The following is a 27,241-nucleotide window of genomic DNA, read 5'->3' as shown; positions in this document are numbered from 1 at the left end:
TCAGGCACCCCATTTCTAGTTTTTAAGGTAGAAGCTTAAATTATCAATTTGGGACCTTTGTCCTTATCTAAACTAAGTATTTCATGCTATAAATGTCTTTTAAAGCACTGGCTTGGGGGATCCCTGGGTGGCTCAGCGGTTCGGCGCCTGCCTTTGGCCCAGGCTATGATCCTGGAGTCCCGGGATCAAATCCCATGTCAGGCTCCCTGCATGAAGCCCGCTTCTCCCTCTGCCTATGTCTCTCTCTCTCTCTCTCTCTCTCTCTCTCTCTCTGTGTGACTATCATAAAAAATTTTTTTTAAAAATTAAAAAAATAAAAATAAAAAATAAATAAAGCACTGGCTTACCTACATTTCATAGGCTTTAATTTGTTGTATTTTCACTTTCAGTTAGTTGAATACATTTTCTCCTGTTTCTTGAGACTTCCTTTTTGACCAGTGGGTTGTGTAGAAGTGTGCTGTTTAATTTCTGAGTGTTTGAAGATTTTCCTGCCATGCTTCTGTTAACTTCTAGTCTAATTCCATTATGGTCAGAGAACATACTTTGTGTGGCTTCGGTTGTTTTAGATTTGCTAAGGTTTGGGATCCCTGAGTGGCTCAGTGGTTTGGTGCCTGCCTTCGGGCCAGGGTGTGATCCTGGAGTCCCAGGATTGAGTCTCACATCAGGCTTCCTGCATGGAGCCTGCTTCTCCTCCCTCTGCTTGTGTCTCTGCCTCTCTCTCTCTCTCTCTCTGTCTCTCATGAATAAATAAATAAAATCTTTAAAAATATATTTGCTAAGGTTTGTTTTATAAGCCATGAGGTGGACTGTCTTGGGGGAATATTCACTTGGAAAGAATGTTCATTCTGCTATTGTTTGGTGGCATGTTCTATAAATGTCATTGAGATCCAGTTGGTTGATATTACTGATCCACTCTTCTGTATCCCTGCTGATTTTCTGTCTGCTACTTCCATAGATAAGTAAGAGACGAATCCTAACGCCTACAGCTGTAATTGTGGCTTTGTCTCTTTCTTCTTTCAGTTTTGTCAGTTTTTGTTTCATATATTTTGAAACTCTGGTGTTAGCCACATGAATATTTAGGATTGTTAAACCTTCTCGGTGACTGACACTTTTATCATTATGTAGTGTTCTCTTTTATTCCCAGTAGTTCTCTTAGCTCCAACCTAGACTTTGTCACTAACATAGCTTTTCTGGCTTTCTTTTGATTAGTGTTTGCATATTTTTCATCTCTTCTATTGTTAATCTATTAATACAATCACATTTGAAGTGAATTTCTTGAAGGTAGCATATAGCTAGGTCATGTCTTAGCCATTCTGATAATCTCTGTCATTTAATTGGTGCATATACGCAGCTTACACTTGATACAATTATTAATAAGTTTGGATTTAGGTCTACTATTCTATTGTTTGTTTTCTTGGTTCCATGGAGTCTTCACTCCTCTGTGTTCCTTTTCTTATATTCTTCAGGATTATCTGAATGTCTTAGCATTCCATTTTGTCTATTGAATTTTTTTACTTTATGTGTACAGTTGGCCCTTGAACAACATGGAGGTTAGGGATGCCAATCCCCTTCACAGTTGAAAACTCACATAATAACTTTTGACTCCAAAAACTTAATAGTATACGGTTGATGCAAAGCTTTACTGATGACGTAAATAGCTGATTAATACTTTTTATATGTATTATATTTATATTATAATAAAGTAAGCTAGAGAAAATAAAATCTTATTAAGAAAATCATAAGGAAAAGTAAAGACATTACAGTATAATAAGTATATTTATTGAAAAAAATCAGCATATGAGTGAATTCAGGTTGTTCACACCCATGTTGTTCAAGGGTTAACTGTAGCTGTTTTTTTTGTTTGTTTGCTTTGGGTTTTTCGGTGTTTTCTCTAGTAATTCTGATATACACACTAAAATTTCAGTCCACTTAGAATCACTATTTGAAGACTGTGGGTGGAAAGTAGAAACCTTACTACCATGTAGGTCCCTTTATGCTTTCTCCTTTATTTTGTAGTGTTAATATGTATACCTCTATTTACGTTGAAAAGCTCATCAGCCAGTATTGTGATTTTTGCTTTTGACTGTCCAACATATTTTGAAGAACTCAAGAGGAGAATAGTCTCTTATATTTACTCAGACTTTCCCCTCCTTTTCTTTTGCACTTTACTCCTGATGTTCCATTTCCTTCTCGTATTATTTACCCTCTGTCTAAAGAAGTTTCTTTATAACTTCCTACTAAGCAGGTCTGCTGGCAGCAAACGTTTTCACTTTGCCTTCATTCCAGAAGCTTTTTTTTTTTTTTTTTTTTTTTTTTGTGGAGGTAGAATTCTAGACTGGCAGTTCTTTTCTTTCAGCACCTAAGAAGTGATGTTTCACCTCCTTCTGGCTGTCCCAGTTTCTGTTGAGAAATCTACAACCAAACCCTTCTTCCCCCATGAGTAATGCATTCCATTTCTCTGGTTCCTTTCAAGATGTGTTCTCTGTCTTGAGTGTTCATCAGTTGTATTATGATGGCCATGGCTGTGGATCTCTTTGGATTTAATCTTTTTTGTGTGTGTTAATGTTGCTGCTCAAGTCAGAAGGCTTATGTCCTTTGCCAGATTTGGAGAGTTTCAGTCATTATTGCCTCAATTTATTTATTTATTATTATTATTTTTTGGTACTGCCTTCTTTCTTGCCTTCTGGGACTGTAATGACATAAATGTTACCTCTGTTAGTAAATTGTCCCACAAGTCCTCAGGGCTTTGTTCATTTTTTTAATGTAATTTTTCTTATTCACATTACATCATTTTCATTGATCTGTTATTGCATTCACTGACTCTTACCTTTGTCATATCCATTCTGCTACTGGGTCTATCTGGTGGGTTTTAATCTTCCAGTTACTGTATTTTTTTTAGTTTTGGAATTTCCATTTAACCTTTTTTTATATTTTCAGTTTCTTTGCTGAAACCTTTTAACATTCCCTTCCTTCCAAAAACTCCTTACGTTGGAGCATTTTTTGAAAATAATAACTGCTTTGAAGTCTTAGCTAATTTCAATAATTGTGTCACCTTGGCATTGGCATCTTTTGATTATCTTTTTCCTTGTGAGTTGAGAGTTTTCCTGGTTCTTTGTACGTTGAGTAATTTTGGATTGGTTCTGAATATTTGGATATTACATAATGAGACCCTGGCCCTTGTTTAAATTCCACAGAGAATGTTGCTGTCTCTGTTTTAGCAGGCACTCAGATTCTGAGTCCCTACTTGCCTTCGTGGCTTCAGTATCAGTTGTGTTTTCAGTGACTTCATAGTACTCTTTAGATCTGCCCCACTGGCCATGGGGTGGCCCATGGTCTCTCCTGAACCTCAGCACTCAATATCTAGGATATGCTGTTGAGGATTATATATATATAATGTGTATTTTATATATATATATATATATATATATATATATATATATATATATATATACACATGCAGCTCTAGGGTGAGCCCAGGACCTCATAAACAGTTTTATGGGGTTGTTCCCCTGAGCTCCTCCCTCTTCACAATCTCCCAAGTACTTCCAGTTTCAGGGACCTCCTCGTCCCCTTAGGTCCTTCAGCCAAAATGCAGGGGTGCTACTTCTCTTCTGCTACACTCTCCTTACAACTTAGCTCACCTCTGTGACTAAAAAGAGGAGAATCAAGAGAACAATCCAGTAGGATTGTCAGCCTCTTCAGAATACAGCTTCTCCCTTGGGAACGGAAGGTTCCCTCTTCTGCAGCTGTTGTCACTGCTACTGCAGAGCTGCTGGGGGGGGGGGGGGGGGAGGCTAGGTGCAAGAGAGCCAAGACAGAGGCATGAAGAGAGGAAAAACTCTGAGATTTGGCTGTTTCTGAGAATTAGGGACCCTGTTCCTGCTCCTGAAGCAGGATGGGATGGCTGTCTCTGGATCTCTGCTGTCTGCAGGGAGGCCCCCTTTTAGGTGTCAGGTTGTAGTTAGTCCAGGTGGGGGTCCTGTCATAGGCAGATGGCAGACTCACCGCCATTTTGGTGGTGTCTTAAATTCTGTTGTCTTCCCTCATCTACCTGCTACTGTTTCCTTTTCAGGGATGTCAAATAGCTGCTCAGGTCACTCTGCCCGGGTATTATAGCCACATTCAGTGGGTGAGGCTGGGTGGGGTGTACTCACCCTCATCTCATTCAGAACCACCAGGAAGCCAGAAGGCATGTGTTGTAGAGGCATTCAACAAAGAAATCTGGTTTAAACAAAGGAATGAGGAAGTAGGGATGTAACTGGGGCAGGAAAATTGTGGTTTGTGTGGAAAAATAAAGGTCGAAGGAGTAGGTAGTTGGTAACAGAAGCAGCTGATAGGCAGGGTCCCATGAAGGACTCACGGGGCACCTCCCCTGAGATTTCCTCACCCCCAGCCTCATGCATCTGCCTTTACAGAGACAGATGGGTTCTCGGCACCCACTCAGGCTGCTGGGTTCCAGTGATTGTTTGGTTTGACTGTAAATAAATGAGCTTTATTCCTCCTTGACACTGAGTGCTAGGAAAGGTACCCATGGAGAAGCAAAGGAAGACTTCTCTGTGAGTGAGGAGTCTGTACTCTGGGATTCCCACCGTCTGTGCCCAGGCTGTCCCCTGTGTTCAGCCGCATGCTGCAGAATCTGATCTGCTCTTGATTGCAAGCATAACTCTTGCTTTGCTAAGACTTTCTGAATGAGTGGCCTATTGATACCAGTAACTATCTCACTGAATTTCCGCCTGCTCACACTGACACAGATGAAAGCAAAGACTGTCTGTAAATTGTAGAGCAGAACTTTTGAAGTGGCCTCTTTCTCACATCTCTGATGTTGATCTGATCTTCAGAGTTTCCATTTCCCTCTTGGCCCGTGCCCTGAACGTTCTTCAAATGTCTAATATTAATGCCACTCAGAATGTGGCATTAATATTAATTAACCTTTTTTTATTTAACCTTTTTATTTAACCTTTTGTTGTTGTTGCTTTATTCGCTCATTTGATGTTGGTAGCAACGGCGTAGGGTGGACAGGATAGCTGTGGCATTGTCCTGCATTGTTTTTTCATAGTTGTCATCACAGAATAATGTAAGTCTTGGTTTTTCCATTTTCATTTCATGTAACGTGAGCATTTTCACGATGCTATGTTGTCATCATGGTCCTCCGTGACACTTGGACGAAGTGCCAGAATCAATGTAACAGAATTTACCAAGTTCTTCTCGTTGAGCATTTAGGCTACTGCTACTTCTTTTGCTGTTTTAAATTGTGCTGCGTGGAGGTTCCCTGGCCATCTCTTGGGTCATTTCCTTAGCATAAATTAAATAGACTTTTAAGGTATTGTCAAACATGTTTCAACATTAAAGAGCATTTCAAAAGATCGCAAATGACCTATAGAAGCAACCAGCATAACACATTAACACATTTCAGATTTCTCCATGTTGAAGAGCAGGTTTGAGGTGTGCCAAGAGATCTAGCCAGAGGGAGGTGGGTGGTGTGTATAGGGAAGTGAAGAAAGCATTAACAAAAGCATAGGGTGTGTGTGTGTGTGTGTGTGTGTGTGTGAGAGAGAGAGAGAGAGAGAGAGAGAGAGAAACAGAGGGTGGAAGAGAGAAAGCAAGAGAGAGCAAGGAAACCAGCCAGATGAAGTTGTGTCTTGACGAGGCCAACAACCGAATGCTTGTGCCAGGTTGCTCTTGAATAGTGGCAGTATCCCCTCTGCATGTGGCCACTGGAGAGCTGTGTGGGCAGCCTTGACCAGCTCCAGATTGCAGAGAGCACCTTGACCGTGAGCCAGAGGTGACCTGGCCGGCCAGGTGAACCACATCCAGGAAGATTTGCCCAGAGCCTTCTCTTCCAGAGACACAGATGTCCAGTGTGCACACTTCTTCACTGGGGCCAATGGAGCAAAGCACCAAGCCCAAAGAAAATGCATGTCTGTTCAGTTCTGTCCTTCCCCACCAACTGCTCCCCTCCCCACTGCCCCAGCTTCTTTGGAAAGGGACAAAGTGTGGAGCCCAGCCCAATCCAGTGATTAAGTTTGGCTATCTCCATACCAGGGGTGGGAGCAGTACGGATTTATTTTGTCAAATTACCCGAAGGGATGGAAGGCCAAGTCAGTCTATATCCAAATTGAATCCAGCTGTCACCAAATTGTTAGCTGTATTCTTCTTTTATTAAAGAAATATAGCTGCTCACCAAGGGAGGGATGCGCTTTGCAGTAATTTCTAACATTTGCTTATAGTGGAACCAACTCAATAAATCAATAGTGAAAATTAAGAGGAAACCCCTGTATCCAGATTCCTCCTTGTTGCCTTAAACTGGAGGGCTCACCAGTTCATGAAGAGGTTGCCTAGGATGAGTGAAACATTAGCAAAAGTGCAAAATGTACATCCAGATGCTTGTGTGAGGTGACTTTTGAGTTGAGACTCGGGATGACTTTTGAAGAACTAAGAAGTCTAAAGGCTTTGACCATGGAGGAGCCTTTGGTGGGCAACCCTAGTCCCCTTTCTCTCCCTCCCTAATCCACTTGTGGCTAACAGAATTCCTGAACCCTTTGGTTTTTTTGGCAACGTGGTGAAATGGGATTTGTTCTGGAGCCTTTTGCAAGCTCCGTGAGGCAGGAAATTTGTGTCTTCCACGGCTCTATTCCCAGCACTTAGCACAGCACCTGGCCTGTCATGGTGGATTGAAAATTGACACAGTAGAGTCATGGTTTTGTTGGGGAGGGCTTTGTGGAGAACTGAACCCATCTCACTCTCTCACCACACTGTGGAACCAGCAGATGGTCCCTTATCTCTTTTTTCTGTGAACTGTGGACGTGTTAGATGTTTCTTTCTTCCTGGAGGTCATAAAATACGAGTCCTCTTTGGATAGAAGCTTTATAGCAGCTGCAGTGGGGTAAAGCCTGCATTAAGTGTCATAAAACGTTATCTCAGAATGCCAGTGGCAGGAACCCTGGAGGTCCAATGGCCTCTCCTGTGGATAACCTGCTGACGAGCAGACGTCCACCCTCTGCTGGCTGCCCTAGAAACGGGACTGAGGGTACTGTTCTGGTAGTGGAGACTGCAGCCTTGGTGGGCCTCCACCCTAAGATTCACTCTTCCCTCTGGAGCCACATAGAAATAATCTGGCCCTTGGTTAGGTGCCCACTCCTCACAAATTTGAAGACTCCTATCCTGTCCCCTGGGTTATTCTCAGGGTAAGTTTCTTCCACTTTCTCACTATTGCTCATGTGACATGGTCATCAGGTGGGCTTTCATTTTCATCTTTATTTTTTTGGATGTTCTCCAGATCCTCAATGGCTCTCTCCTTTTTTTTTTTTTTTTTTTTTTTTAAGTCTTAACAAGCATGCCTTTATTGAATTAAAATGCCTTTGCAAATGTATTATTTTTTTTTTCCCAAACAAGGAATCCTCGTGGGTTTCTTTGGACTTAATGATTGAGGAGAGCAATGCATGTGAGTTCTTGGACGTGTGTACTCAGTATTGCTGCCATAAGAGGAGCTGACCATTCCTTTCCAGGTGTGGGATTGGGCAAAACATTCTGGGAGCAGCCCGACCAGTGGAAGCAGGGTGTAGGGGCGGAGCTACTGCTTCTGTTTTGGGTTAGTTTGCTTTCATCAATGCAGCTGGAGGTCTCTAGGGAGTTTGTTATTAGTGTCAAACACATAGACTCATCATGAGCGCAGCGCCTCCTGGTACTGGGCTTGTGCAAGTTTGTGCTGAAATGTCAGATGCCCTCACTAATAATTTATGAGTTATTCAAGGGCAGAAACCACATTGTCGTTACCCTTTGCTGCCACATCATGCCTGGCACATGGAAAGCACTCAGCAGATGCTCAGTGAATCCAGAGGTGCCTTTTAAGACTCAGCTCAACATTGACATCTACTGCAAGCTTTTTGGGTCTGATTGTGTCATTCTCTGTGTTAACCATCCCTCTGACTTTAGATGCTACACATTCTCCACCACCATGTGATTTGCTTTCAATTTGAGTAATTAATGAAGGTGTCAGGTAGAGCCTGGACTGGAGTCCCTTGCCCGTTAGTGACCTTTCCAGGGTCACTGTTGAGTACTGCAGCCCACTACCATATTTCATCGAATTTAAAACCTCATCACCTGTAAGACCCACCATTATTTTATGCACAGTGAAGAAAGATTAAACACTGCCATTTGTACTGACACACAACACTTTCTAATCACTTAGACTTTTTATTCTGTCCTTATTGAAAGAATACCTTTACAATTACTTAGACACAGATTATTATCCAGTATCACTTGATCCATTACAAGGAGGAAAATGTAAACAAAACAAGTTGCTTAAAGTCCTTCTAAAACTTGTTTACATTCAGAAGTACATGGTTTCTGTAAAAATATCCTTCTAAAGTACATGGGTTTCTGTAAACTATCCTCTGTGCCATCAGCATGCTCTTTATGGAGCACCCCATCTGTGTCCCTTTGGGGACTAAGGAAGAACCAGGGAGAAGGAATAAGGAGGACTGATCATGCTCTACTACTTGAGGTGGGGTGGTTACATAGGAGTATTCACTTTGTGAGAATTCAGTGAGTGACACAATTTTGATTTATGCACTTTTTGAATTTCTTTAATTACTTTGAAAAATAAAAGAGGGTCCATTCTTGTCTCTGCATGGTGACAATGGATCATGATAAGCCTGCCTAAGAGCAATGATGAGGCATCCAATTTCAGAGATATTAAAATGCAAGAAAAGTGCATTTCAGGGCAACGAAATATAGCCTTTATAGATCCACCTAATTTACACAACATTCGGGCTACATTTGTCCATTTCATTGTCCTCAAAGCTGTAATGAAGTTTGCCACGTGCCTTGCTGAAAGTAAACCCCAGCATACAATTTGCAATTTCCCCTGGATCTATGAGTGTGTAAAAAACACAGTGACAGAGATCAGGTTGGCTCCAAGTGTGACCTTGGTCCTCACTACTTGCCTCTCTCAGTGCTCACAGAGCTGTCTTATTAGTAACCAATAGAGACTCCCTGGCATGCTTATCCCACTTAATCTATTCACAGTGTCTACTGCCTTCCCTTCTAGAAGTGAGGTTGACACTTGTCCCTGTCATCTCCCCCACCTGTCATCTTCACTTCTTCAGAGATGAGGGATGGTGGAGGCTTCCCCTGCAAAGGCTAGGAGTTGTAACTCTTCACTGTGGCAGCCATGCACTCAGTTCCAGTCTCCTTGATCAGAGTGGCCTCTTACCCCATTAAAATCCCCTAAACTGGTGCATAGTGCCAGGCTTTGGACCGACCTTGTGCCCCTCTTTTTTTTTTTTTTTTTTAAGATTTTATTTATTTATTCACAGACACAGAGAGAAAGAGGCAGAGACACAGGCAGAGCGAAAAGCAGGCTCCACGCAGGGAGCCCGACGTGGGACTCAATCCCAGGTCTCCAGGATCACACCCCAGGCCGCAGGCAGCGCCAAACTGCTGCGCCACCGGGGCTGCCCCTCTGTGCCCCTCTTTTCCCACACCTCTTTCCTGCACGGCTGTGCCTCTCACCAGCACTCAGCTTTTGCCCTCCTCTGCCCTCTGAGTGGTCCTCAGCTTTACCTGTGCTCCTGCCTCTTGACCCCCAAGTGCATTTCTAGCCTGGATTCTGGGGAGCTACAGCCATCCAGTTTTGATGCCAGGTATGTCCTAGCTCAGGCAAGCTGAGAGTTGTGTTGGGATGGATGACATGAGGGTCTGTGGTTGGAATCCAGGATCCAGAATGTGGATTCTAAATGGCCACAGGCGCCTCTGCCTCTCCCCAGACCTTCACCCTGTGCTCTTCCCATCAGTGATATACTAAAAAGTCCACCTCTCGGTGGCCACCTCTGGGCATGTTGCCCATCAATTCCAAATGCCTTGGAAGCCTCTGGTATCAGATTTGGGTAAAACAGTATGAAGTTACCCCCCAGGGCCACACTGTGGTGGTAGCTCATGGTGTTCCACAGGCCGCCCCATCAGAGATGCCAGGACTCTCTGAGGGCTCTTCTCTTTCCTCTTCTGGTCTCTAAGTAGCAGAAATCAACCCAGCCTTCTGAGAAGCCCCTTGCTGTTGGATGTGGTCTTTTTTTTTTTTTTTTAAGATTTTATTTATTTATTCATGAGAGACAGAGACAGAGAGAGAGAGAGAGAGGCAGAGACATAGGCAGAGGGAGAAGCAGGCTCCATGCAGGGAGCCCGATGCAGGACTCAATCCTGGGACTCCAGGATCACACCCTGAGCCTCCAGGATCACACCCTGGGCGGAAGGCAGGCGCTAAACCGCTGAGCCACCCAGGGATCCCCTGGTCTTGCTTCTTCTGAGCCTGTGTCTTCCAACCCACATACCCTGTCGTGGTGCTGGCGCCCCCTGCCTGTCGGCACAATTAGATACTCATCTTACTCTCCCTGCCAGGTGTGCATTTTGTCAAGAGGGGGTCTGCAAATTACTCTTCTTTGCACCTACGCAGAAAACAGTTTTGTTTCCGTCGGATTGTGGAATGCATTTTCTTCATCTCCTGGGATATGTTGGAAGCCCATGGAGGTCAGGAATTGTGCAGTCTCCCCAGGCAGCTTCAAAGAATGGCTTCAGGGCAGGGCTTATGCGGTTTATTGACTGAAAGGTCAGTAGTGATCCTACAGCTTTTCCTGCTCTCCTGTTGTAAAAACAAGGGCAGTGGCATTTTTTTCGGACAGTCTTCCTTCAGCTTCCTTCACAGAGGCCAAGGGCCTTGGTGGAAGTATGTGTGGGTGATTAGGACCGGGTGGGTGGGCCAGCTGAATTGACACATGCAGCCTGTGACCTGTGATCACCTTTGAACTCTGACCTGTGAGATTCCTGCAACAGCAGATCTTCACTGAGCAGTTATGTGCCTGGCCCTGTTCTGGTCTTGAGAACCCTATAGCGATGAAAGCAGACTAGGCTGCTGACTCACAGGGAGACTCTTGTGGGGGAGTGCAGTCCTGAGGTCACTAACCCTGGCCATGAAGAGACTCAGCCAACTGGAGAGTCTCCTGGACAGTCTGGAGTCAGAGCATTCCTGCCAGGTGCCCGGCTCAGACGTGGACCCTTGTAGAGGGTTGCCATCCTGGTGGGAGCCAGGCGTGCCTGCACATGGCTGCAGAGATGCAGTGGGAGCTGTGTCCCCTGCAGCCACCTCAAGTTCCACTGCTGTCTGTGTCTGAGGGAGTGAACCAGCAGAATGACAGTCCTCTCCCCCCTGGGAATGGCAGCACGTGGATCCTGTTTTGGTTATCAAATCAGAACGTTGGCCCTTCAGAATCATGGGTGATCTGGTGCTTTGCCAAAAGCCCTCTGGGGCATCTAGTATTTGAGGGAGAGGGGCCCTCGTGGGCGCATTAATTACAATGTCTTCAGGTTCACGACACTTCACCCTGTATCACCAGGAATGCCTTATCTTCACCCTGGTAGTGTGCTCCAGCCAAACGCCTGTGCCCAGCCGAGTTAGTGCATGCCTTCAGACTTTTTAAGAGTTATTTAAAAATGTATGTTTCAACACCTCTGCTTCTTTTACGGAGCCTTGTAACTTTTACAGGTCTTTTACATACCTCGTTACAATCAGCGTTTTTCATACGGGGACTTTCTTGACAATTTCACTTTTAAATTCAGTGTCTGGAAAAAGTTACTCTGCAGATGAATGTCGGAATGAAAAAAATTGTATAACCCAGTATGCTTCCCTATTTTGCTTTTGCTGCCTATTTTTTTTGCTTCCCTATTTTTATTTTGCTTTTAGAAACTCCACTAAGCTCCTTCCCCGACTTTGGTAATGGGTTTTGTTATTGTTGTTGTTGATTCCATGGACCTGTAAGTTGCCCTAGATCCACACTGACTAGGTATAAATCTGTGTCTGAGCAGCTGCCTGACTGCAGTGACCTCTAAAAGGACATCGTTGACATTTCATATTTGATATGCATTCATTCTCTAGAATGACTATTGCTGTGTAGCTCCAAACAGCCCAAAACTCTCTTCCTGGTTCAGAGGCAAAGTCAGTTATCACCCAGCCAGAAGGTGATGAGCAAATTTATTTGTCAGGAGCCCAAGGGCTGAGCTGCTCAGCCCCTCACAGAAGCAGATAGAGTCCTTGTTGTGGTCTCATGGTGCGAGAGGTTCTGAGCAACAGGAAGTGTGTTTTTACCAGCCTGGGCTAGTGTCTGACCTCTGGCTGGGGCACTGGAGGGCCTAGCTGTGCAGAGGGGTTCAGGGGGCTTCCTCACTGCAGCCTGCCCCAGGCTAGCCCACTGGGGCCCTTCTCTGACTCAAGACTCTAGGGGGCGAGGCAAGCCTGGGAGCAAGGAGTGTGTGGAGCAAATGCCGCCTGAGCAGGAAGAGAGAGCCCTGGCCCTGAGGCTGATTATTTGTGGCAGGCGGGTGGGGGAGGGGACGGGGAAACAGCAGCTCCTGGGGCTTCCGGATAACCTTGGTGATTTACTCTTTCAACTCTTTGGTGTTCCCAGCAGCGCCTTTCTCTACAGGATGATTGCATTTAGCTTTGTCTCCCTTCTCCCTTTCCTCCACTCCAGCAGTTTCAATAGGCACCGTTTTCCTGGAAACTATCCATTATTATATCTTACAATAGTGGAAGAAAACCAGGTGACAGTAACCTCATAAAGTGATCAGGTTCGCCTGTTTCAGGACAGCCCCAGAGACCAGAAATCTTAGCCAAGGATTTGTCTCACCTTGTTCCTGCCAAACCCTTTTGACCTGCTGGTAGGCCAACTTGAAATAAAACACTCTTTGGGGGACCAGAGAAGACTCTCAGTGAGGTCACCTGCATGTTTGCAGATGAGAGAGGGACAGCCAGGCACCAGGTACACAGCAAACATTCAGACTTTCCTTGGCATGGATATGGTATAAGCACGAGCGCTAGAAGGGAATACACAGAAAGGAGATGGGATTTGTAGGCATGGTGGCGACGAGAGATTTTATCCCCCCTTCTGTCTCTAGACCTTTGTCTAATGATATGTTCATGGTGGAGGGAGATGGAAACCGGATGATCCCCACAAGCTTGACTTGATGCTGGGAAGCATCAGTTTCACAGGGATCCATATGCAGCCTGTGTCGGGTTTGAGCTCCGGTGGCAGACGAGGGATTTGGCTTGGGCACAGGCCCAGGCCCGGAGGTCCCCACACTCCTGGCACCTTAGTGTCTCACTCGTTTTGTCCCGACACTCCTAGGCTAAAGCAAGTACTGGGCACTTCAGTGAGTCTTTAGGTCCTAACAACATACTAGCTGTCTTGGTTAGTTTCCTACAGCTGATTTAACAAATCTCACACATTTACTGTCCTACATACACTTCTGGGGATGGAGATTCAGAATTAGTCTGATGGGGCTAATGTCAAGGTGTGAGCAGGACAAGTTCCTTCTAGAGGCCCCAGAGGAGACTCTTACCCTTGAGTTTTCCAGATTCTAGAAGCACCTGAATTCCTTGGTTGACAACCCCTCCTCCAGCTGCAAAACCAGCAGCAGAGCATCACTCCTGCTCCCTCCCTGACTCTGACCCTCCTACCTCTCCCTTCTAAGGAACCTTGTGATTATGATGGGCACCCCAGGATCATCCCAAGGCACCACACTTAATCATACCTGCAAAGTCCCTTTGCCATGTCAGCTCATGTATTTGTAGGTTCTGGGGATGAGGACGTGAGCACCTTTGGGGGACCACTGCTCAGCATACTACACCATTTAAAAGCTATTTTTTGTTTCATTCTTTGTTGTACATGGCCGTTCTCTTTTCTTGTTCCATATTGATTTTTGGGATGTTAGTAGATATGGTAAGAGGCAACAACCTTTGAAGCTGGCTCATCTGAACAGACAGGAAGGCTCCCTGGGTGCTTTCCCAGCTTATGGACAATTCAGGACATTCTATTTGATTTTCTTGTTCCAAATTGCTTTTTATTGTGGCAAACTGCAGAAAATTCAACTTCACAAAGATACAAGGTCATAGAAAGGAATACAGCATGACCTAATGGTGAAACTGTGAGCTACTTTGAGCTAGTCGTTCAGTCCGTGTCTGGAAGATGTCGAGTATTGCTATGTTTTCCTTGAAATATTGAAATATCCTACAGCACCCCTGTGAATTTGTTCAAATATCCTTGGGTGCCCTGGCACCAGTTTGGGAACCACAGCTTCAGGTTAAAAGCATCCTTGCTCAGCTCTTTGGGCTCTATCTTATGTGGTGAGGATTGAGGGCATCCCCTTATCTGGGCTGTCTCCTCTAACTGTGGGCAGCATTCAGCTAAGATGTGGCTGCAGAAAAGAATGCAGTGCCCAAGTCTGAAGATGCTGTTGGACTTACTTTCTGCTGCCCCTGGGTGAGCTCTGGCCCTATTCCTGACTGAGTCCTGGCACCATTCCTGACCTAGTGTGGATGGGCTAAGGGTCACTGGCCTCCTTCCATCATGGCTTATGTAGTCAGATGCTTTAACACACCCTATATCCACAACCACAGAGGAAGAAAAGACACTTTTCTGGGGTTCTTTGGGTGTATTTTCTTGTTTCCTTTTTTTTTTTTTTTTTAAGATTTTATTTATCTATTCATAAGAGACACAGAGAGAGGCAGAGACACAGGCAGAGGGAGAAGCCAGATCCCTGCTGGGGATACCAGGACCCCAGGATCATGCCTGAGCTGAAAGCAGAGGCTCAACCACTGAGCCACCTAGGTGTGCCCCCCTTTTTAAAGATTTTATCCAATTATTTGAGAGAGCACAAGCAGAGGGAGGGCAGAGGGATAGGGCAAGGGAGAAGCAGACTCTCCACTGAGCAGGGAGGCCGATGTGGGTTTAGTATCAAGGCCGAGATCATGACCTGAGCCAAAGGCAAATGCTTAACTGGCAGAGCTACCTAGGCGCCCCCTTCAGGTGTGTTTTCTGAACATGATTTACTAGAAAGCCATAGAGGGCATCCAGTTGATATTAGGCAAAGAAGGCTACCTGAATGCAGAAGGATGCCCAGATGTGTGGGGTAAACCACCCTTCAGGGGTTGAATCCCAGAGTTTATGTGAGTCTAATGACTGCAGGGGAGAGTTATTTACCTTCTGCTTCACATCCAGGACCCTCACCTTCTCTGTGTTTGGACAGTACCTTTGCATAAGGCAGATGGGGTTGAAAGTCTTATGACTTGAGTCTCAGAGTCAAGGACTTTCAGTAATCAACATTGGGCAGGGATGTGCAGTTCTTCCTGATTTGACCTGGCCGTCTGCAACCCTTAGGCAAAGCAAGGTGGATTTTCTGTGGGGAGGTTAGCTCACTACTTACTGTGAGGTTCCAGCAAGTATATGTTCACCTTACAGCTGGAGAGAGGTCAAAATGTAGCAGAAGCTCAGGTAGGAAGCTATGAGGGACCTTTGACCTCTACTCCTAGAACAGTAGGTGTTCCTGCTCTACAACCCCCCCCCCAGCAGGTGACCCCTCTAGCCATGCACCTGTTTCCCCCAGCCCCAGACTTCTCATCTCTAAAGTGGCAATAAAAACATAGTACTTGCCCAGCAGCTTGATGGTGTGGTCCAAAACAATGTTTTTATGTACTTTTGTGCCTTGGAAAGTATAGACTGTTCTGATAGTATCAGCTTCTGTGTCCTCCCTCAGCTGTCTCGACCTTGCCGTGGCAGGGCTCTCATTCGGCTCCTCCTCATGGGCCAGGAGGACAGTAACACATTTCCGTGAGACCTGCCGTGTGTTATCTCCTTTATCTTGACAATACTCCAAATGAGTCTGGGTAAAGAAAAATTCACATTCACATTTTCCAAAAATAGGAATTGGTACTGATTCAAATGACTTTCCCAGGGCAGCCTGGCTGGCCCAGCCAGTGGAATGTGCATCTCTTGATCTCAGAGTTGTGGGTTCAGACCCCACGCTGAGTGCAAAGATGGCTTAAAAATAATTTTTTTAATTGACTTCCGGTGTGAGTCTGAGTGGAGCTGGAACCCAAGGCAGGCGGCTGGCTTTCTTTGGGCCAGTCATTAGGCAAAGTACTAAGCCATATGCCTTTGTCAAAGGCTAGGGCTTTGAAGTTCTGGCTGCTGAGACACAGCCTCATAGGTCCCAGTTCCCTCATCTGCAGAGTGGGTCTGCCCTTCCTTGAACACTGCCCCATGCTTGACCCAGAGTGAAGCAAATGAGTCAGAGCTCTGAATCCCAGAGGGTAGGTGGTGTTTTGACCTTACAGTTGAAAGGAAGAAGCAGACATAAAGCCCACTGAATATATATGGCCATGGTCCAGGCTTGGGGGAAGGTAATATGGTAGCACCCATTGTCAGCCTTAGTAACGTGCAAAGCCCTGACCCAGCAGAAACGTAGCTCCAAGGGAACACCAAAGAGATAGCTGTAGGGGCAACATGGTAGTCAAGAGCAGGGGCTTGCAGGTTGGCTGCGACTGGATTATGCCCACTGTCACTTCCTATTTGTATGCTTGGGAGTTAGTCTCTGAGCCTTAATGTACTAGTGTCCTGAGATGAGAGATGAGATGGATGGACACAAGTATGAGCCAGCATGTTAGGAACGCTGAGCGAACAAGGCTTTGCAGGCCCTTCTCTCTTTGTGGTTAGAACAGCATGTCTGCTAGCTCTTGGGGACTCTAAAAGAGACGGATTTGTCTGAGGTGGATGGCAAGGGGCAGAGTTACAGAAAGTTCTGGATTCTTGCCCAGGGAGCCTCATCTGATTGCTCAAGGTCAACCTGCTAGAGAAGTCCTGGCTCTGGTTGCTCTGGGGTTTTGGGGAAATCAGAGTTTGAGCAAAGGCCCCTGGGGATGTGGCTGAACAGCCACAAGAAGGCAGTCTCCTGCAAGTTCCTTCTGCAACTGGGGACTCAGTGGCAGGAAAAGGCTTGGGGGAGTGGGGGTGGAGGTGAGGGGGTCAGAAAGCCTCCCACCAGAATGTGACCACCTTGGCCAGCCTCTGCCTCCCCCCGCCCCCCTACTCCTGTCCTGTGCATGCAGCTGCCTGTACTTGACCTCCTCCCATGGGTGCCCATCAGCCCAGACTCCAGCGGTGGGCTGGCAAGCCTTCCCTGCATGTCCTGCCAGCTTCTTCTCCATGAGCAGCTACTTTCGCCTCATTAGCCTCCTGGTTCCTGAACCTTCCAAAGTCATTGCTGCCCAGGGCGTCTGTCCAGACTATTCCCTCTGCCCAGATCTCTCTCCTGTCAGAGGACCCTTGAGTCTTCTTGGCGATCCTTCCTTCTCCTCAGCTCATATCTGCCTCCCTGATTCCCAGTGCAAAGAAGCCCTTTTTTTCAGGGCTCTCAGAGACATTGCCTGGAGACTCTACATAGTACTCGGTGCCACTGTAAGTTCTTGTTAGGATTTCCATTTTATTAACGGTCTCTTACCCTCCCCCTGCCCTTACCCACCCTCTACCACTCCATCTCTTACCCTGTGTGCCCCCCACACACACAACCAGATGCTCCTTACAGCTTTGTTCACAACTGTATTTCCAGCTGCTGACACACTAGCTGATGCACAGTAGCTGCTCAATAAATATTATTGAGAGGTCCCTGGCTGGCTCAGTCAGTAGAACTCATGACCTTGAGTCATGAGGCCCCACATTGGGTGTAAAGCCTACTTAAGAAAAGAAATACTTGTTGAGCAGGTGGGTGGTTAAGGCCTTTGTGTTATAGGTTTACTTAGAATTTTAGCCTAATTTGGTTGGGAGAAAGCTGTGCTGTAAGGCCCAGGACGTACATTGTAAAAGTACAATTGCAGCAAGTTTTGTTCTGCTTCCAGGCTATAGCAAAGCATTTTAATATGCAAAGTCTGTAGTTGCAAATGTCCTGCTGTGATTTAAAACCCTGAGTCTTAGAGTCTGTGGCCCTGCATTGGGTTTGGGAGCTTCCTTGCACATAGAATAAGTCAAAGGGATTGGGGTGCAATCCACAGATGTGTTTTGAAATAAATTTAAATTAGTTGCCAGTATTGAAGAATTGGAAGGTTTCGTGTAGTGCATTTCAGCAATTCTTTGGAGAGCTCTTTAGGTCTTGTACCGCTGGGCCTACATTCCTGAGTGTAGCACCTGGCCGGCTCTGGTAGGGACAGTGGGATTGATTCCTCCTGGGCCCACTTCCTTTGTGTTCTCTGGCTGGCCTCACGCAGGTAGTCACAAGAGGCATGTGATGACAGAGTGACTGTTACCCTGTCCTGCATGGAGGCCCATAATTATGTTTCCTTCTTGAAGGAAGACAGTGGGGTGCTTTCAAGGCCCTTACCCACAAATGACTGCTTCACCCTGGTGTCTCAGCTGCGTGAACAGACTTGTACCCCTGTCTTCTCCCCCAAGAGAGATGAGACCCCTGGGCTGAGGTGGCCAGGGGACAGCAGCGTGTGTGGTGATGGTGCTCTCTTCTGCACGGGGCCTGGGCCTGGACGCTGCAGCCCACGGTACCCTCACACACCCTGGACCGGGTCTTCCCCCACCTCTTTCTCCCCTACCATCAGGCCTCTCACTTTGTTCCCCCTTCCTGAGCCCACAGAGGAGGCTTCTGGGAAAGGATGACTCACACACTCTCAGAATTTTGAGCGAGGGGGATGCTAGGAGAGCCGCTTGCCAGCCTCAGGCTGGATCAGAAATAGCCGTGATAATTTGCTCTGATCTTGCAGTCCTGATCCTGGCATGAAAAGATGCAGCCCTTCTGACTGCTTGAAACTGTTTCAAGATACAGAAATTTGTTTCCTTTTCCCTCTGAATATTTATTTATTGCAAACTGTATCATTCTGATCAAGAACAAAATCAAAAGGAAAAATTACCCCAGTGCTAGGACTATAATAAGCTTCTATCTTCTTTTCCAGCCCTCTTTGTACATATGCTTTATTGTTATTATAAGAAAGTTAAAACTCATGCACTATGCACTACAGTATTCCCAGCACCCAGACCAAAGGATGGCATGCCATGGGATTCAGTAAATATTTGTTGACTACACAGGTTATTTTGTTTACTTATCTGACATGAACATCATTCACTCATGCTCTGATTGTTTACTGCATCATTCACTGATTACTGTTGCATCAAATTGTTAGAATTTATTTGCCAGTTTTCTATATTTAGATTTCCCCAGTTTATCAGGATTAGAAATACTGTTACAAGGAGCATTTTTATCCATGTAACCAGTTTTGAGTGTTCTGTATTATTTCCTTAGGATAAATTTCAAGCCTTTGAATTCCTAGATCAGAGGATAAAAAAATGAAAATTATAAAAAAATAGTTTCTAGGTATGCCTGGCTGGCTCAGTTGGAAGAGCATACAACTCTATCTGGGATTGTGAGTTTTAATCTCACATTAGGTGTGGAGATTATATACATACATACGTAAACAAACAAACTTTCTAGAGTCTTATTTATCCCTATTGCCAGGATTGCTTGAGAATATTAACTTTATAATCACCTCACCAGCATTTAGATTGCATTTTGAGATTTTTGCTAATTTAGTAGTATAAGATGGTACCCAATTGTTTCAACTTGACCTATCTACATGTGTGATTAGTAGTGTAGGTTGAAGAATTGTCTAAGCGTTTAATAATAGTATTTCTGGGATGCCTGGGTGGCTCAGCAGCATGTGATCCTGCAGTCTCAGGATCGAGTCCTGCATCGGGCTTCCTGCATGGAACCTGCTTCTCCCTCTGCCTGTGTCTCTGCCTCTCTGTGTCTCTCATGAATAAATAAATAAAATCTTTTAAAATATTTATAATAATAATAGTATTTCTTCTTATGTGCCTTGTCTGTTTGAGTAGTTTGTGTTACTTATTAGAACACAATTTTCAGCTGGATTTGGATGAATATTTTATTTACTTATTTTTTAAAATAATCCAGGTGCCCCTCAATTTGGGTGAATTTATAATACAGATATTATTAACCCAATTTTCCTATCATAGTGACTGCAAACATCTTCCTATTGTGTGATTTTCTGTTTTTAACACCCAGTGTGTTGTTACAGATGTCATTTTCTGTGCTTTGGAGGTTCTGAGAATATGGTGGCTGGAAGGACATTAGAATTCAAGCTCGACCACAGTGTCTCAGATGGAGAGACCCTGGCCCAGAGAGCAGAGGCGGGGGGCACAGGTGGCAGGAGGGGAGCCAGGGCTGATGCAGCCCCAGACTGCCACTCCTTAATCTCCTCAGTGTCTTCTGAGTGGTAGTGCTGTCTCCTGGCTCCTAAAAACCCCATGTGACTCCCCTGGCCCAGACAGTTCTTTCGAGTGGAGGTTCATTCTTCTCTTCTTTGAACCAAGGCAAGCTTTGTAGGACTCCACTGAAAGCATACTGTTGCCACTCCTACAATAAGGAGTCAGCCATTCCATCTTTCTGACTCAGGGTGTTTAAAAATATCCTGAGCTGGGGAATTTGGAGGAACTCATGATCGATTTGTGAACATTAAGCTCTTAACAGGCAGCAAATGCAATCTAATATCAAATCACCCTCAGAAGATGCATTAGTGCCACAGTGTCGGCAGCTACCTGTGTGCTAGGTGTTGTCCTAGATATTTGGGGTCTGCAGAGGTGAGGAGAGGGACATGACCAATCTTGAGGTTGTGGTTGCTCTTGCCTGGAGGAGATGATGCATCAGGAGGGCTCTTGCTTCATGCTGAGTTGTCTGCGTCTCACTGCTGGGGAAGGAGGGTCCCAGAACTGTTAGGTGACTCCCGAAATGGCAGTTCGGAAACCTAGTTAGATGCAAAGACTAATCCCAGCTCTGCTGCTGTTCCACCAGCATCCTGGACCACCCCTCCCCTCCCTGCCCCTGCCCAGCTCTTCCAATACATTCATGGGCAGCTCTGTCCATCCATTCACAGATGTACAGCAAATACTTCCTTAGTCGAGACTGCACTAGACAACTTGATGGCCACAGAGGTGCTCCAGGGGCTTATACTTCAGTGGGATAAACAGAAATGGTAATATCTACCCATCAAACAAGCAGAATTCTAAATGGGGGTAAATAAAATGCTGGAGGTGCACACAGCCATCAGTGAATAGTTTTGAATAGAACGTGTGTGAGCTCCTTGAAGAGATGGCACCGTGTCCACCCTGGGGGCGAGCAGCATCTGGGCAGGGTGAGGCAGGAAGAAGGAATGAAGTGGGGAGGGGGGAGGGCAAAAGGAACAGACCCGTGAGCCAGATGCCATCGTCTAGGTGGCTATGGTGCAGGGAGGGCAGGAAGGAGAGGGTGGGTCTAGGCAGCAAAAGATGCTCAGAAGCCATGAGAGGGTTTGAGTGATAGGAAAAGAGACATCTGTCTGGCAGCCTGGGAATGTTCTAGGCCTTGAGTGGAAGAGTCCTCAGAAAGGAGCCCAGGAAAGAAGAGATGCCAGCCCAGGAGGTGAGGGGCCCATGTGCTGAGCAGAGGCAGCTTTTCCCAATGTACAAGATGAACCGTCTCCCACGGCCACTGACACTAATGGCAGTGAGTGGCAGAGGTATCCCTGGTGATTTTCTGATTCCAGCCTTTTTATTTATTGGCATCAGTCTGGTAGGCCAGAGCAGGGGGGGCCCAGCAGGTGCAGTGGCTTTGAAGTCTATTAGTGTAATTTGGAGGAGTCCTGATCATTGGTATTCATGTGTTCATTATTTCAACAACTAGTTATTGAGTGCCTACCATGTACCAGGTGTTTAACAGTAGACAGTAGGGAAATGATGTCCGTGTAGCAAAGACCCAAATCCTAGAAGTTTGGATTCTCATTGCTGTACTCCCCCTATGCATCCCGTCTCGTCATAATGTTTATACATCTCCCATTCTAGATGCCTTAGGGCCATGAGAGCTGCCCCCGAAGACTCCTAGTGCCCAACAACTCCCAGGCAACGCATGTGCTTGGGCTCCAGCTCCCACTGACACAAGCGGGAATCCCATCTGCCAGCCCTCCAGCCTGGAAGCCTCCCCGAACCATGGAGGCCCTGGACGTCCCCGTGGGCACACTGATAGACTTCGGGACTGAGCCGTCTGCCTCCTCACCCCTGGAAGCCCTGCCTCCGAAGCTGCAGGATGGGGATAGCTCCCAGGGCGACGGTGCTTCGGAGAGCGAGACCACAGAGTCTGCGGACAGTGAGAATGACATGGGCGAGTCGCCCTCACACCCATCCTGGGACCAGTACCGCCGCTCCTCTTCCAACGAGTCCTTCTGTTCCAACCAGAGCACTGAGTCCACCAAGGATGAGGAGGCCCCGGAGCTCCGGGAGTTCATGCGCAGCTACGTGGAAAAGATCTTCTCTGGAGGGTGAGCCCCTGGGACCTGCTCTGTGCTCCCGGCTCTGTCCTTTATAGGGCATCCCCTGGGGCCCAGGCTTCCATGGGCCACCTGGGTGGTTCTGAGCCTCACCCCTGGTTCCAGCCACTCCAAGGATAGGCTCACATCCTTGCTGCTAAATCCAGGACTCTAGTTTGCTTACCTGTGTCTGAGCAATGTCAGGTTAGCTACTCAGCCTTCCCTGTCAGACTCATACTCCGTTAGGGCACCGCTGCTGCTGGCAGACTTTCAGTGCAGGAGGTGTGTAGGCCAAAAGGTTTCAGTTACCCATACTCCTCACCATGCTCATGGCAGCTAAGCCTCCAGCAACTGCCAGGAAGGGGACGCTTCCTTGCTACTCTTTCTTGCCTTTCTTCTATGGTTTTTAAAGGGGTAAATGGGAGCCCTGGCAATTGGAGCAGAGGTTGGGTTGGGATCAGACTAAGGAGGGGGTGTCTGTGGGTGGGCCTCCAGCTCCCCCACCCACACTTGTTACTATCCCAACATGGGGGTGGAGAGCCTGCAAACCCAAATTCCTGGGTTTTAGATGTCAGCTTTGCCCTGCATCCCTGCCACACACTGGTCATTGGAGGCCTTGCTGCTCCTTTGTCTTATGTAGAGACCTACAGCATCAGCATCATGGGAACTTGCTAGAAATGCAGAGTCTTGGGCCCCACCCAGACCCACTGTGTCTGAATCTGCATTTCAACGAAACCTCTGGACTCTCCATGCACACACTTCAGTGTGGGGAGCTAAGCAAATGAAGGGATCATTTTCCGTTTTAGTGAAGAAATAAGACTGCCTGTTGGCACCATGTATAGTGTACACTATTTCCTACCATGATTAAGGCCCCTTGTTTGTAACTGAGCAAGATGGATGTCTGCCTTTTCCAGATGTGCGTCCGCTTTCTTTGCAGTTAGATGAGGGAAGAGAGCTCAGTGATAATCCAAATAATGGCCTCTGCAAAAACACATTCATGTTCGATTTTGAATGCATTCTAGGAGAACAGTAGATGTGGCTCCCTCCTAATTTTGTTTGACTAACACTGGAATTGGTCTGCTTTCTCTGAGCACACCCAGTTAATGAAAGGGGAGAAAGCATGGAAGCTTGCTAATTTGTCAGGAAGGCCAATCTATATTTGTGGCAGCCTGTCAGCAGTATGGAGCATGGACAACTGAGCCGGATGCATTTTCAAGAGCATTCCAGAAATCACTGCAAACTGGCTGGCAAATTCTCCGATTTCATCTGGTGTTGGTATTTTGGGATAAATGAGACCAAGATGTTTTCTACAAAACCTTAAATAAATGAAAAATTGCATGAGCTAATTGATCTTCAGCCCTTCTGTTTCTTTTTTATTTTGTCTTTAAATCTGGGGCAGATTATTAGCCTCCCACGAAGAGGGATCAGAAGTAGTTTAAGGTCAGGTGAGCATTCTGTTCACCCTGGCATTGGTGACCCCCTAGGGTCCCCTAGTCTCCATCCCTCACATACACAGCCAGGATTGTCAGAGGGGTGAGCCGACTGGCTCTTCAGAATAACCAACCAAAGCCAGTATGTCCTGCTGAGACTGAGCAGATTAGGGATTCTTGAATTCACTGGATGGTTCTCTGCTGATTTCAGCCCTAGTGGATGGGAAGGCAGTGGAGCTAGAGAGCCAGGCCCTCAGACGGTCACCTTACCTTTGTCAGAGCTCCTACTTCACTGGAGGCAGGACGCAAGGGACAGAGCCTGGGCTTTGGAGCCGGGAAGTCTGGATGGAGCTCCTGTTTGCTGCTCTCTAGCTGTGTTTGATCCTCTCTGAGCCAGTTTCCTCATCTTTGAGATAGAAAAGACCCCAATTCCTCATGGGCTCACCCGAGGGTGGGATGAGCTGGTGTAAGTTAGGCATCTGCTCCTAGGGTGCCATACTTCCTTGTTCCTTCTCCTGCCTCTTCCCCGCTGTGGCTGGATTTCTTCCAGAGGATTCAAAGTTGCTTTGCCTCCTCTGTTCCTTTCAGGGAGGACTTGGACCAGGAGGAGAAAGCCAAGTTTGGAGAGTACTGTAGCAGTGAGAACGGGAAAGGCCGCGAGTGGTTTGCTCGATACGTGAGCGCCCAGGTGAGGGGCGGCGTCGGGAGGCGCAGGGGTGTGTGGCACATTCCCGCCACCTCTGCAGCACCCACTCTGGAGAAAAGAGTCACGGGAAACAATCCAGCTGAGAAACTAGTAGAACTTACTTAAAGATGTTCCCCAAAGACCTCACTAGAGTAGCGGGAAGTGAGAAGTCGCTCATCCGAGTGCCTCTACTAGAAAAAATGAGCGAGCAAACTAGTCTTTCAAACTGCTTGCAATTACAGAACAGTTTGTTTTTTTAAGGGCAAGCATGTGGACAATGTCCGTGCCTAATTTTAGTCAATAACCCTCAATATTCAGTTTTTATAAAGATAATGTAGACAGTGACAGCCATGTGAATTCAGAAAAGAACGATTTTTTGGTAAATATCTTGTAGGCTTTTTTTTTTTTCTGAAGTGGCTTAGGCCCTTAGTTTTTAAAGTATTTTTTTATCACAATTTATTTTCCAAAAAGAAATTAGAAAATGCAAATCAGCAAAAAATAGAGAAACAGCCCATAACTACACTCCAGAAATCTCCCATGTTGTCATCTGCGGGTTTAATCCCTCCAAGCTGTTCTGTGTTGTGTAGGTAAGCGTGTGGTGTTCCTAGCTCTTAAAATTTCAAGGAGATGCAGGAAAATGTTGGCTTGTGCTCTGCCAAGCAGTGGTGTTGTCCCTGGTGCCAGCGCCCTGCTCAGGGTCCTGGCTGCTGTGAAGCAGGGGAGGCTGCTCCCGTCCCAGGCTCATGGCCGGGCTGTGTCTAGTGCTGCTCAGCATGGTAAGCCCAGCACCCATCTGAGCTACAGCGTGCCTCCACCACCTGCTCGCTCCATGACGTGTCTGCCCTATTCCTGGACAGCGCTGCAACTCCAAGTGTGTCTCGGAGCCAACCTTCTACCGCCTGGTGCAGTCTTTCGCTGTCGTCTTGTTTGAGTAAGTAATGCTGTCACTCAAAGCCTCTGTCCTACAAGCATGTCTTCCCCGCCTCTCCTACCCCGTACTAACCCAGCCATAACAGCCACCTGCGTCATCAACTGGCACTTGCTCTGAACCACCCACCCCCCCATCTGCTGAGAGGCAGCGTCCTACCAGCCTCTTGCAAGAGGGAGTTAGGGTCCTCCCCTGGCAGTAGAGGTTAGGTGGGAGTAAATCCCTCCATGAGGGCCATAGGACAAGCTGGGATGACACGCAATTGACCCTGCCCTCCTGCAGCGGAGATGTGGCCTTTTCTTGATTTCTTGTTGTAAAGTACTTCCAACTAGATAACCACCCACTTAATGATGTGATCAGATGACTTGGGCCTGCCCTGAGTACTAATTAGGCCCTGCTGGAACGTTTTATCACAGCACAGTAGAAGCCCAAGGGTGATAAAAAGGGCCCCTCCTGCCCCTGTGTAGCTGTGAGAGGCAGGCCATGTGACTCACAGGCTCCCTCCTCCTGAGGCCCTGGGGTTCTGGGACTGCCAGGCCCACGTCATGCATCTTGGACCTGCGTCAGAGCAGGTGACAGCACCCCCACCAGCATGAAAGGACAGGATGTGTCTCTGCCTTGAGGAGGTGAACAACAGCTTTATTGATCTAGGGGCAGGGGAGAGGAAGCCCCAATCTGGCAGTTGTTTATGCCCCACTTACCCTTATTTCCTCATTGTGGTTCCGTGGTCCTGGTCCTTATGGTTTGCCTCCATGTTTTGAGGCCTGAAAACCCCCCTCCTTTCCTTTTCTTTCCCCTTCTTATCCCAGCAGAAACATCACCGCTCTTGTGAACCTTAATTCCCTTGTGTCTTGATGTGTCCTCATCTCTTAATTCCCCCCACGAACACAGAGCATGGACTAGAGGGAAAAGACCAAAAAGAGGAGAATCCTTATTTTTCCAGCACCTGCTTGGAATGTCCCAAGTTGAGGATAGGCTCATGTGGGATTCTGGGTCTCAGAGCTGGCAAGGGTGGAGGGACAAGAAAGCATCACGGAAGGAGCGGGTTTCAAACAGGCCCAGTTGTCTTGTGTGTAACACACTCTCGAGCTCTGAGAATACCTCAGCTTCAAAACATTCCCATCCAAAGGATTTCTCACGAATCCATATTTTGCAAAGATTGCACCTGTCCCGCTTGGTAACACATATTTAATTCTGCATTTACTTTGAATTTTTCCTTAAAATAGGAGAGGGGAAAAAATACATTCAAATTCCAACCCAACTAAAACACAGAACCTCCCCATTTCTGGGTGAGCATATGTATTTGTGGATGGTTGGAGGAAAAAAAGAAAGGAAAAAAAAACTTGTGATCTTCTAAAAATATGTATTTTTAAAATTTGAGCTTTACAATTTTTAGTTTATTAGGGTTTTATGTTTTTAATTTATAGTCCTTTATGATTTTATTGGCAGAGTTTAGGTCTTCAAGTTTTAAATTATTTTTATGTTAAAAGAGAAAACTGTCCCTGACCCCATTGTATAGATAAGTTCCATTGACTTTTTAAAAAATATTTTATTTATTTATTCATGAGAGACAGAGAGAGAGGCAGAGACACAGGCAGAGGGAGAAGCAGGCTCCATGTAGGGAGCCCGATGTGGGACTCGGTCCCGAGACCCAGGGATCATGTCCTGAGCCGAAGGCAGATGCTCAACCGTTGAGCCACCCAGACGTCCTGACTTTTTTTTTTTTTTTAAGTAATATTTGTGCAAAGTTAGAAACTAAACAGGAAAGAAAAATACAGAACAGGGTAGAGAGGCATAGTGCCTAAAATGGAAAGGAAACCTCTTCTCACAGCCCTGTCCTCACTCCTGTGGCCCTCTTTCCAGTGATAACCCCTATCAATGACACATGCCAGTGAGTATATATTTTTCCAAAAAAAAAAAAGAGCATTGCATCCCCATACAATTAATTATTCGTTTCTAATGGCTATATGGTGTTCTGATATCTAAATGTATCATAGTTTATTTGACTTGCACCCCATCAA

At 46.3% G+C, this 27,241-nt stretch overlaps 1 protein-coding gene across 5 annotated transcripts in view; it reads left to right on the top strand.

Moving 5' to 3' along the window:
- The window catches only part of KIAA0513 (uncharacterized protein KIAA0513 homolog), a 60,811-nt gene that overhangs the window by 17,549 nt on the left and 16,021 nt on the right, over window positions 1–27,241 (top strand). For 4 of the 5 annotated variants that reach the window (XM_038538132.1, XM_038538129.1, XM_038538131.1 and 1 more), the window contains 3 exons: window positions 21,717–22,189; window positions 24,196–24,295; window positions 25,150–25,223. In XM_038538132.1, coding sequence (XP_038394060.1) covers window positions 21,861–22,189; window positions 24,196–24,295; window positions 25,150–25,223 — 503 coding nt within the window. In that variant the 5' untranslated portion in view covers window positions 21,717–21,860. Of the gene's footprint in view, window positions 1–9,384; window positions 9,645–21,716; window positions 22,190–24,195; window positions 24,296–25,149; window positions 25,224–27,241 lie in introns of those variants that run through there. The other variant, XM_038538130.1, reaches the window with a different exon arrangement.

The sequence above is a fragment of the Canis lupus genome, chromosome 5 (genome assembly GCF_011100685.1).
Source record: "Canis lupus familiaris isolate Mischka breed German Shepherd chromosome 5, alternate assembly UU_Cfam_GSD_1.0, whole genome shotgun sequence".
Taxonomy (NCBI): Eukaryota; Metazoa; Chordata; class Mammalia; order Carnivora; family Canidae; genus Canis; species Canis lupus.
This window is presented reverse-complemented; position numbering and strand designations above follow the sequence as displayed.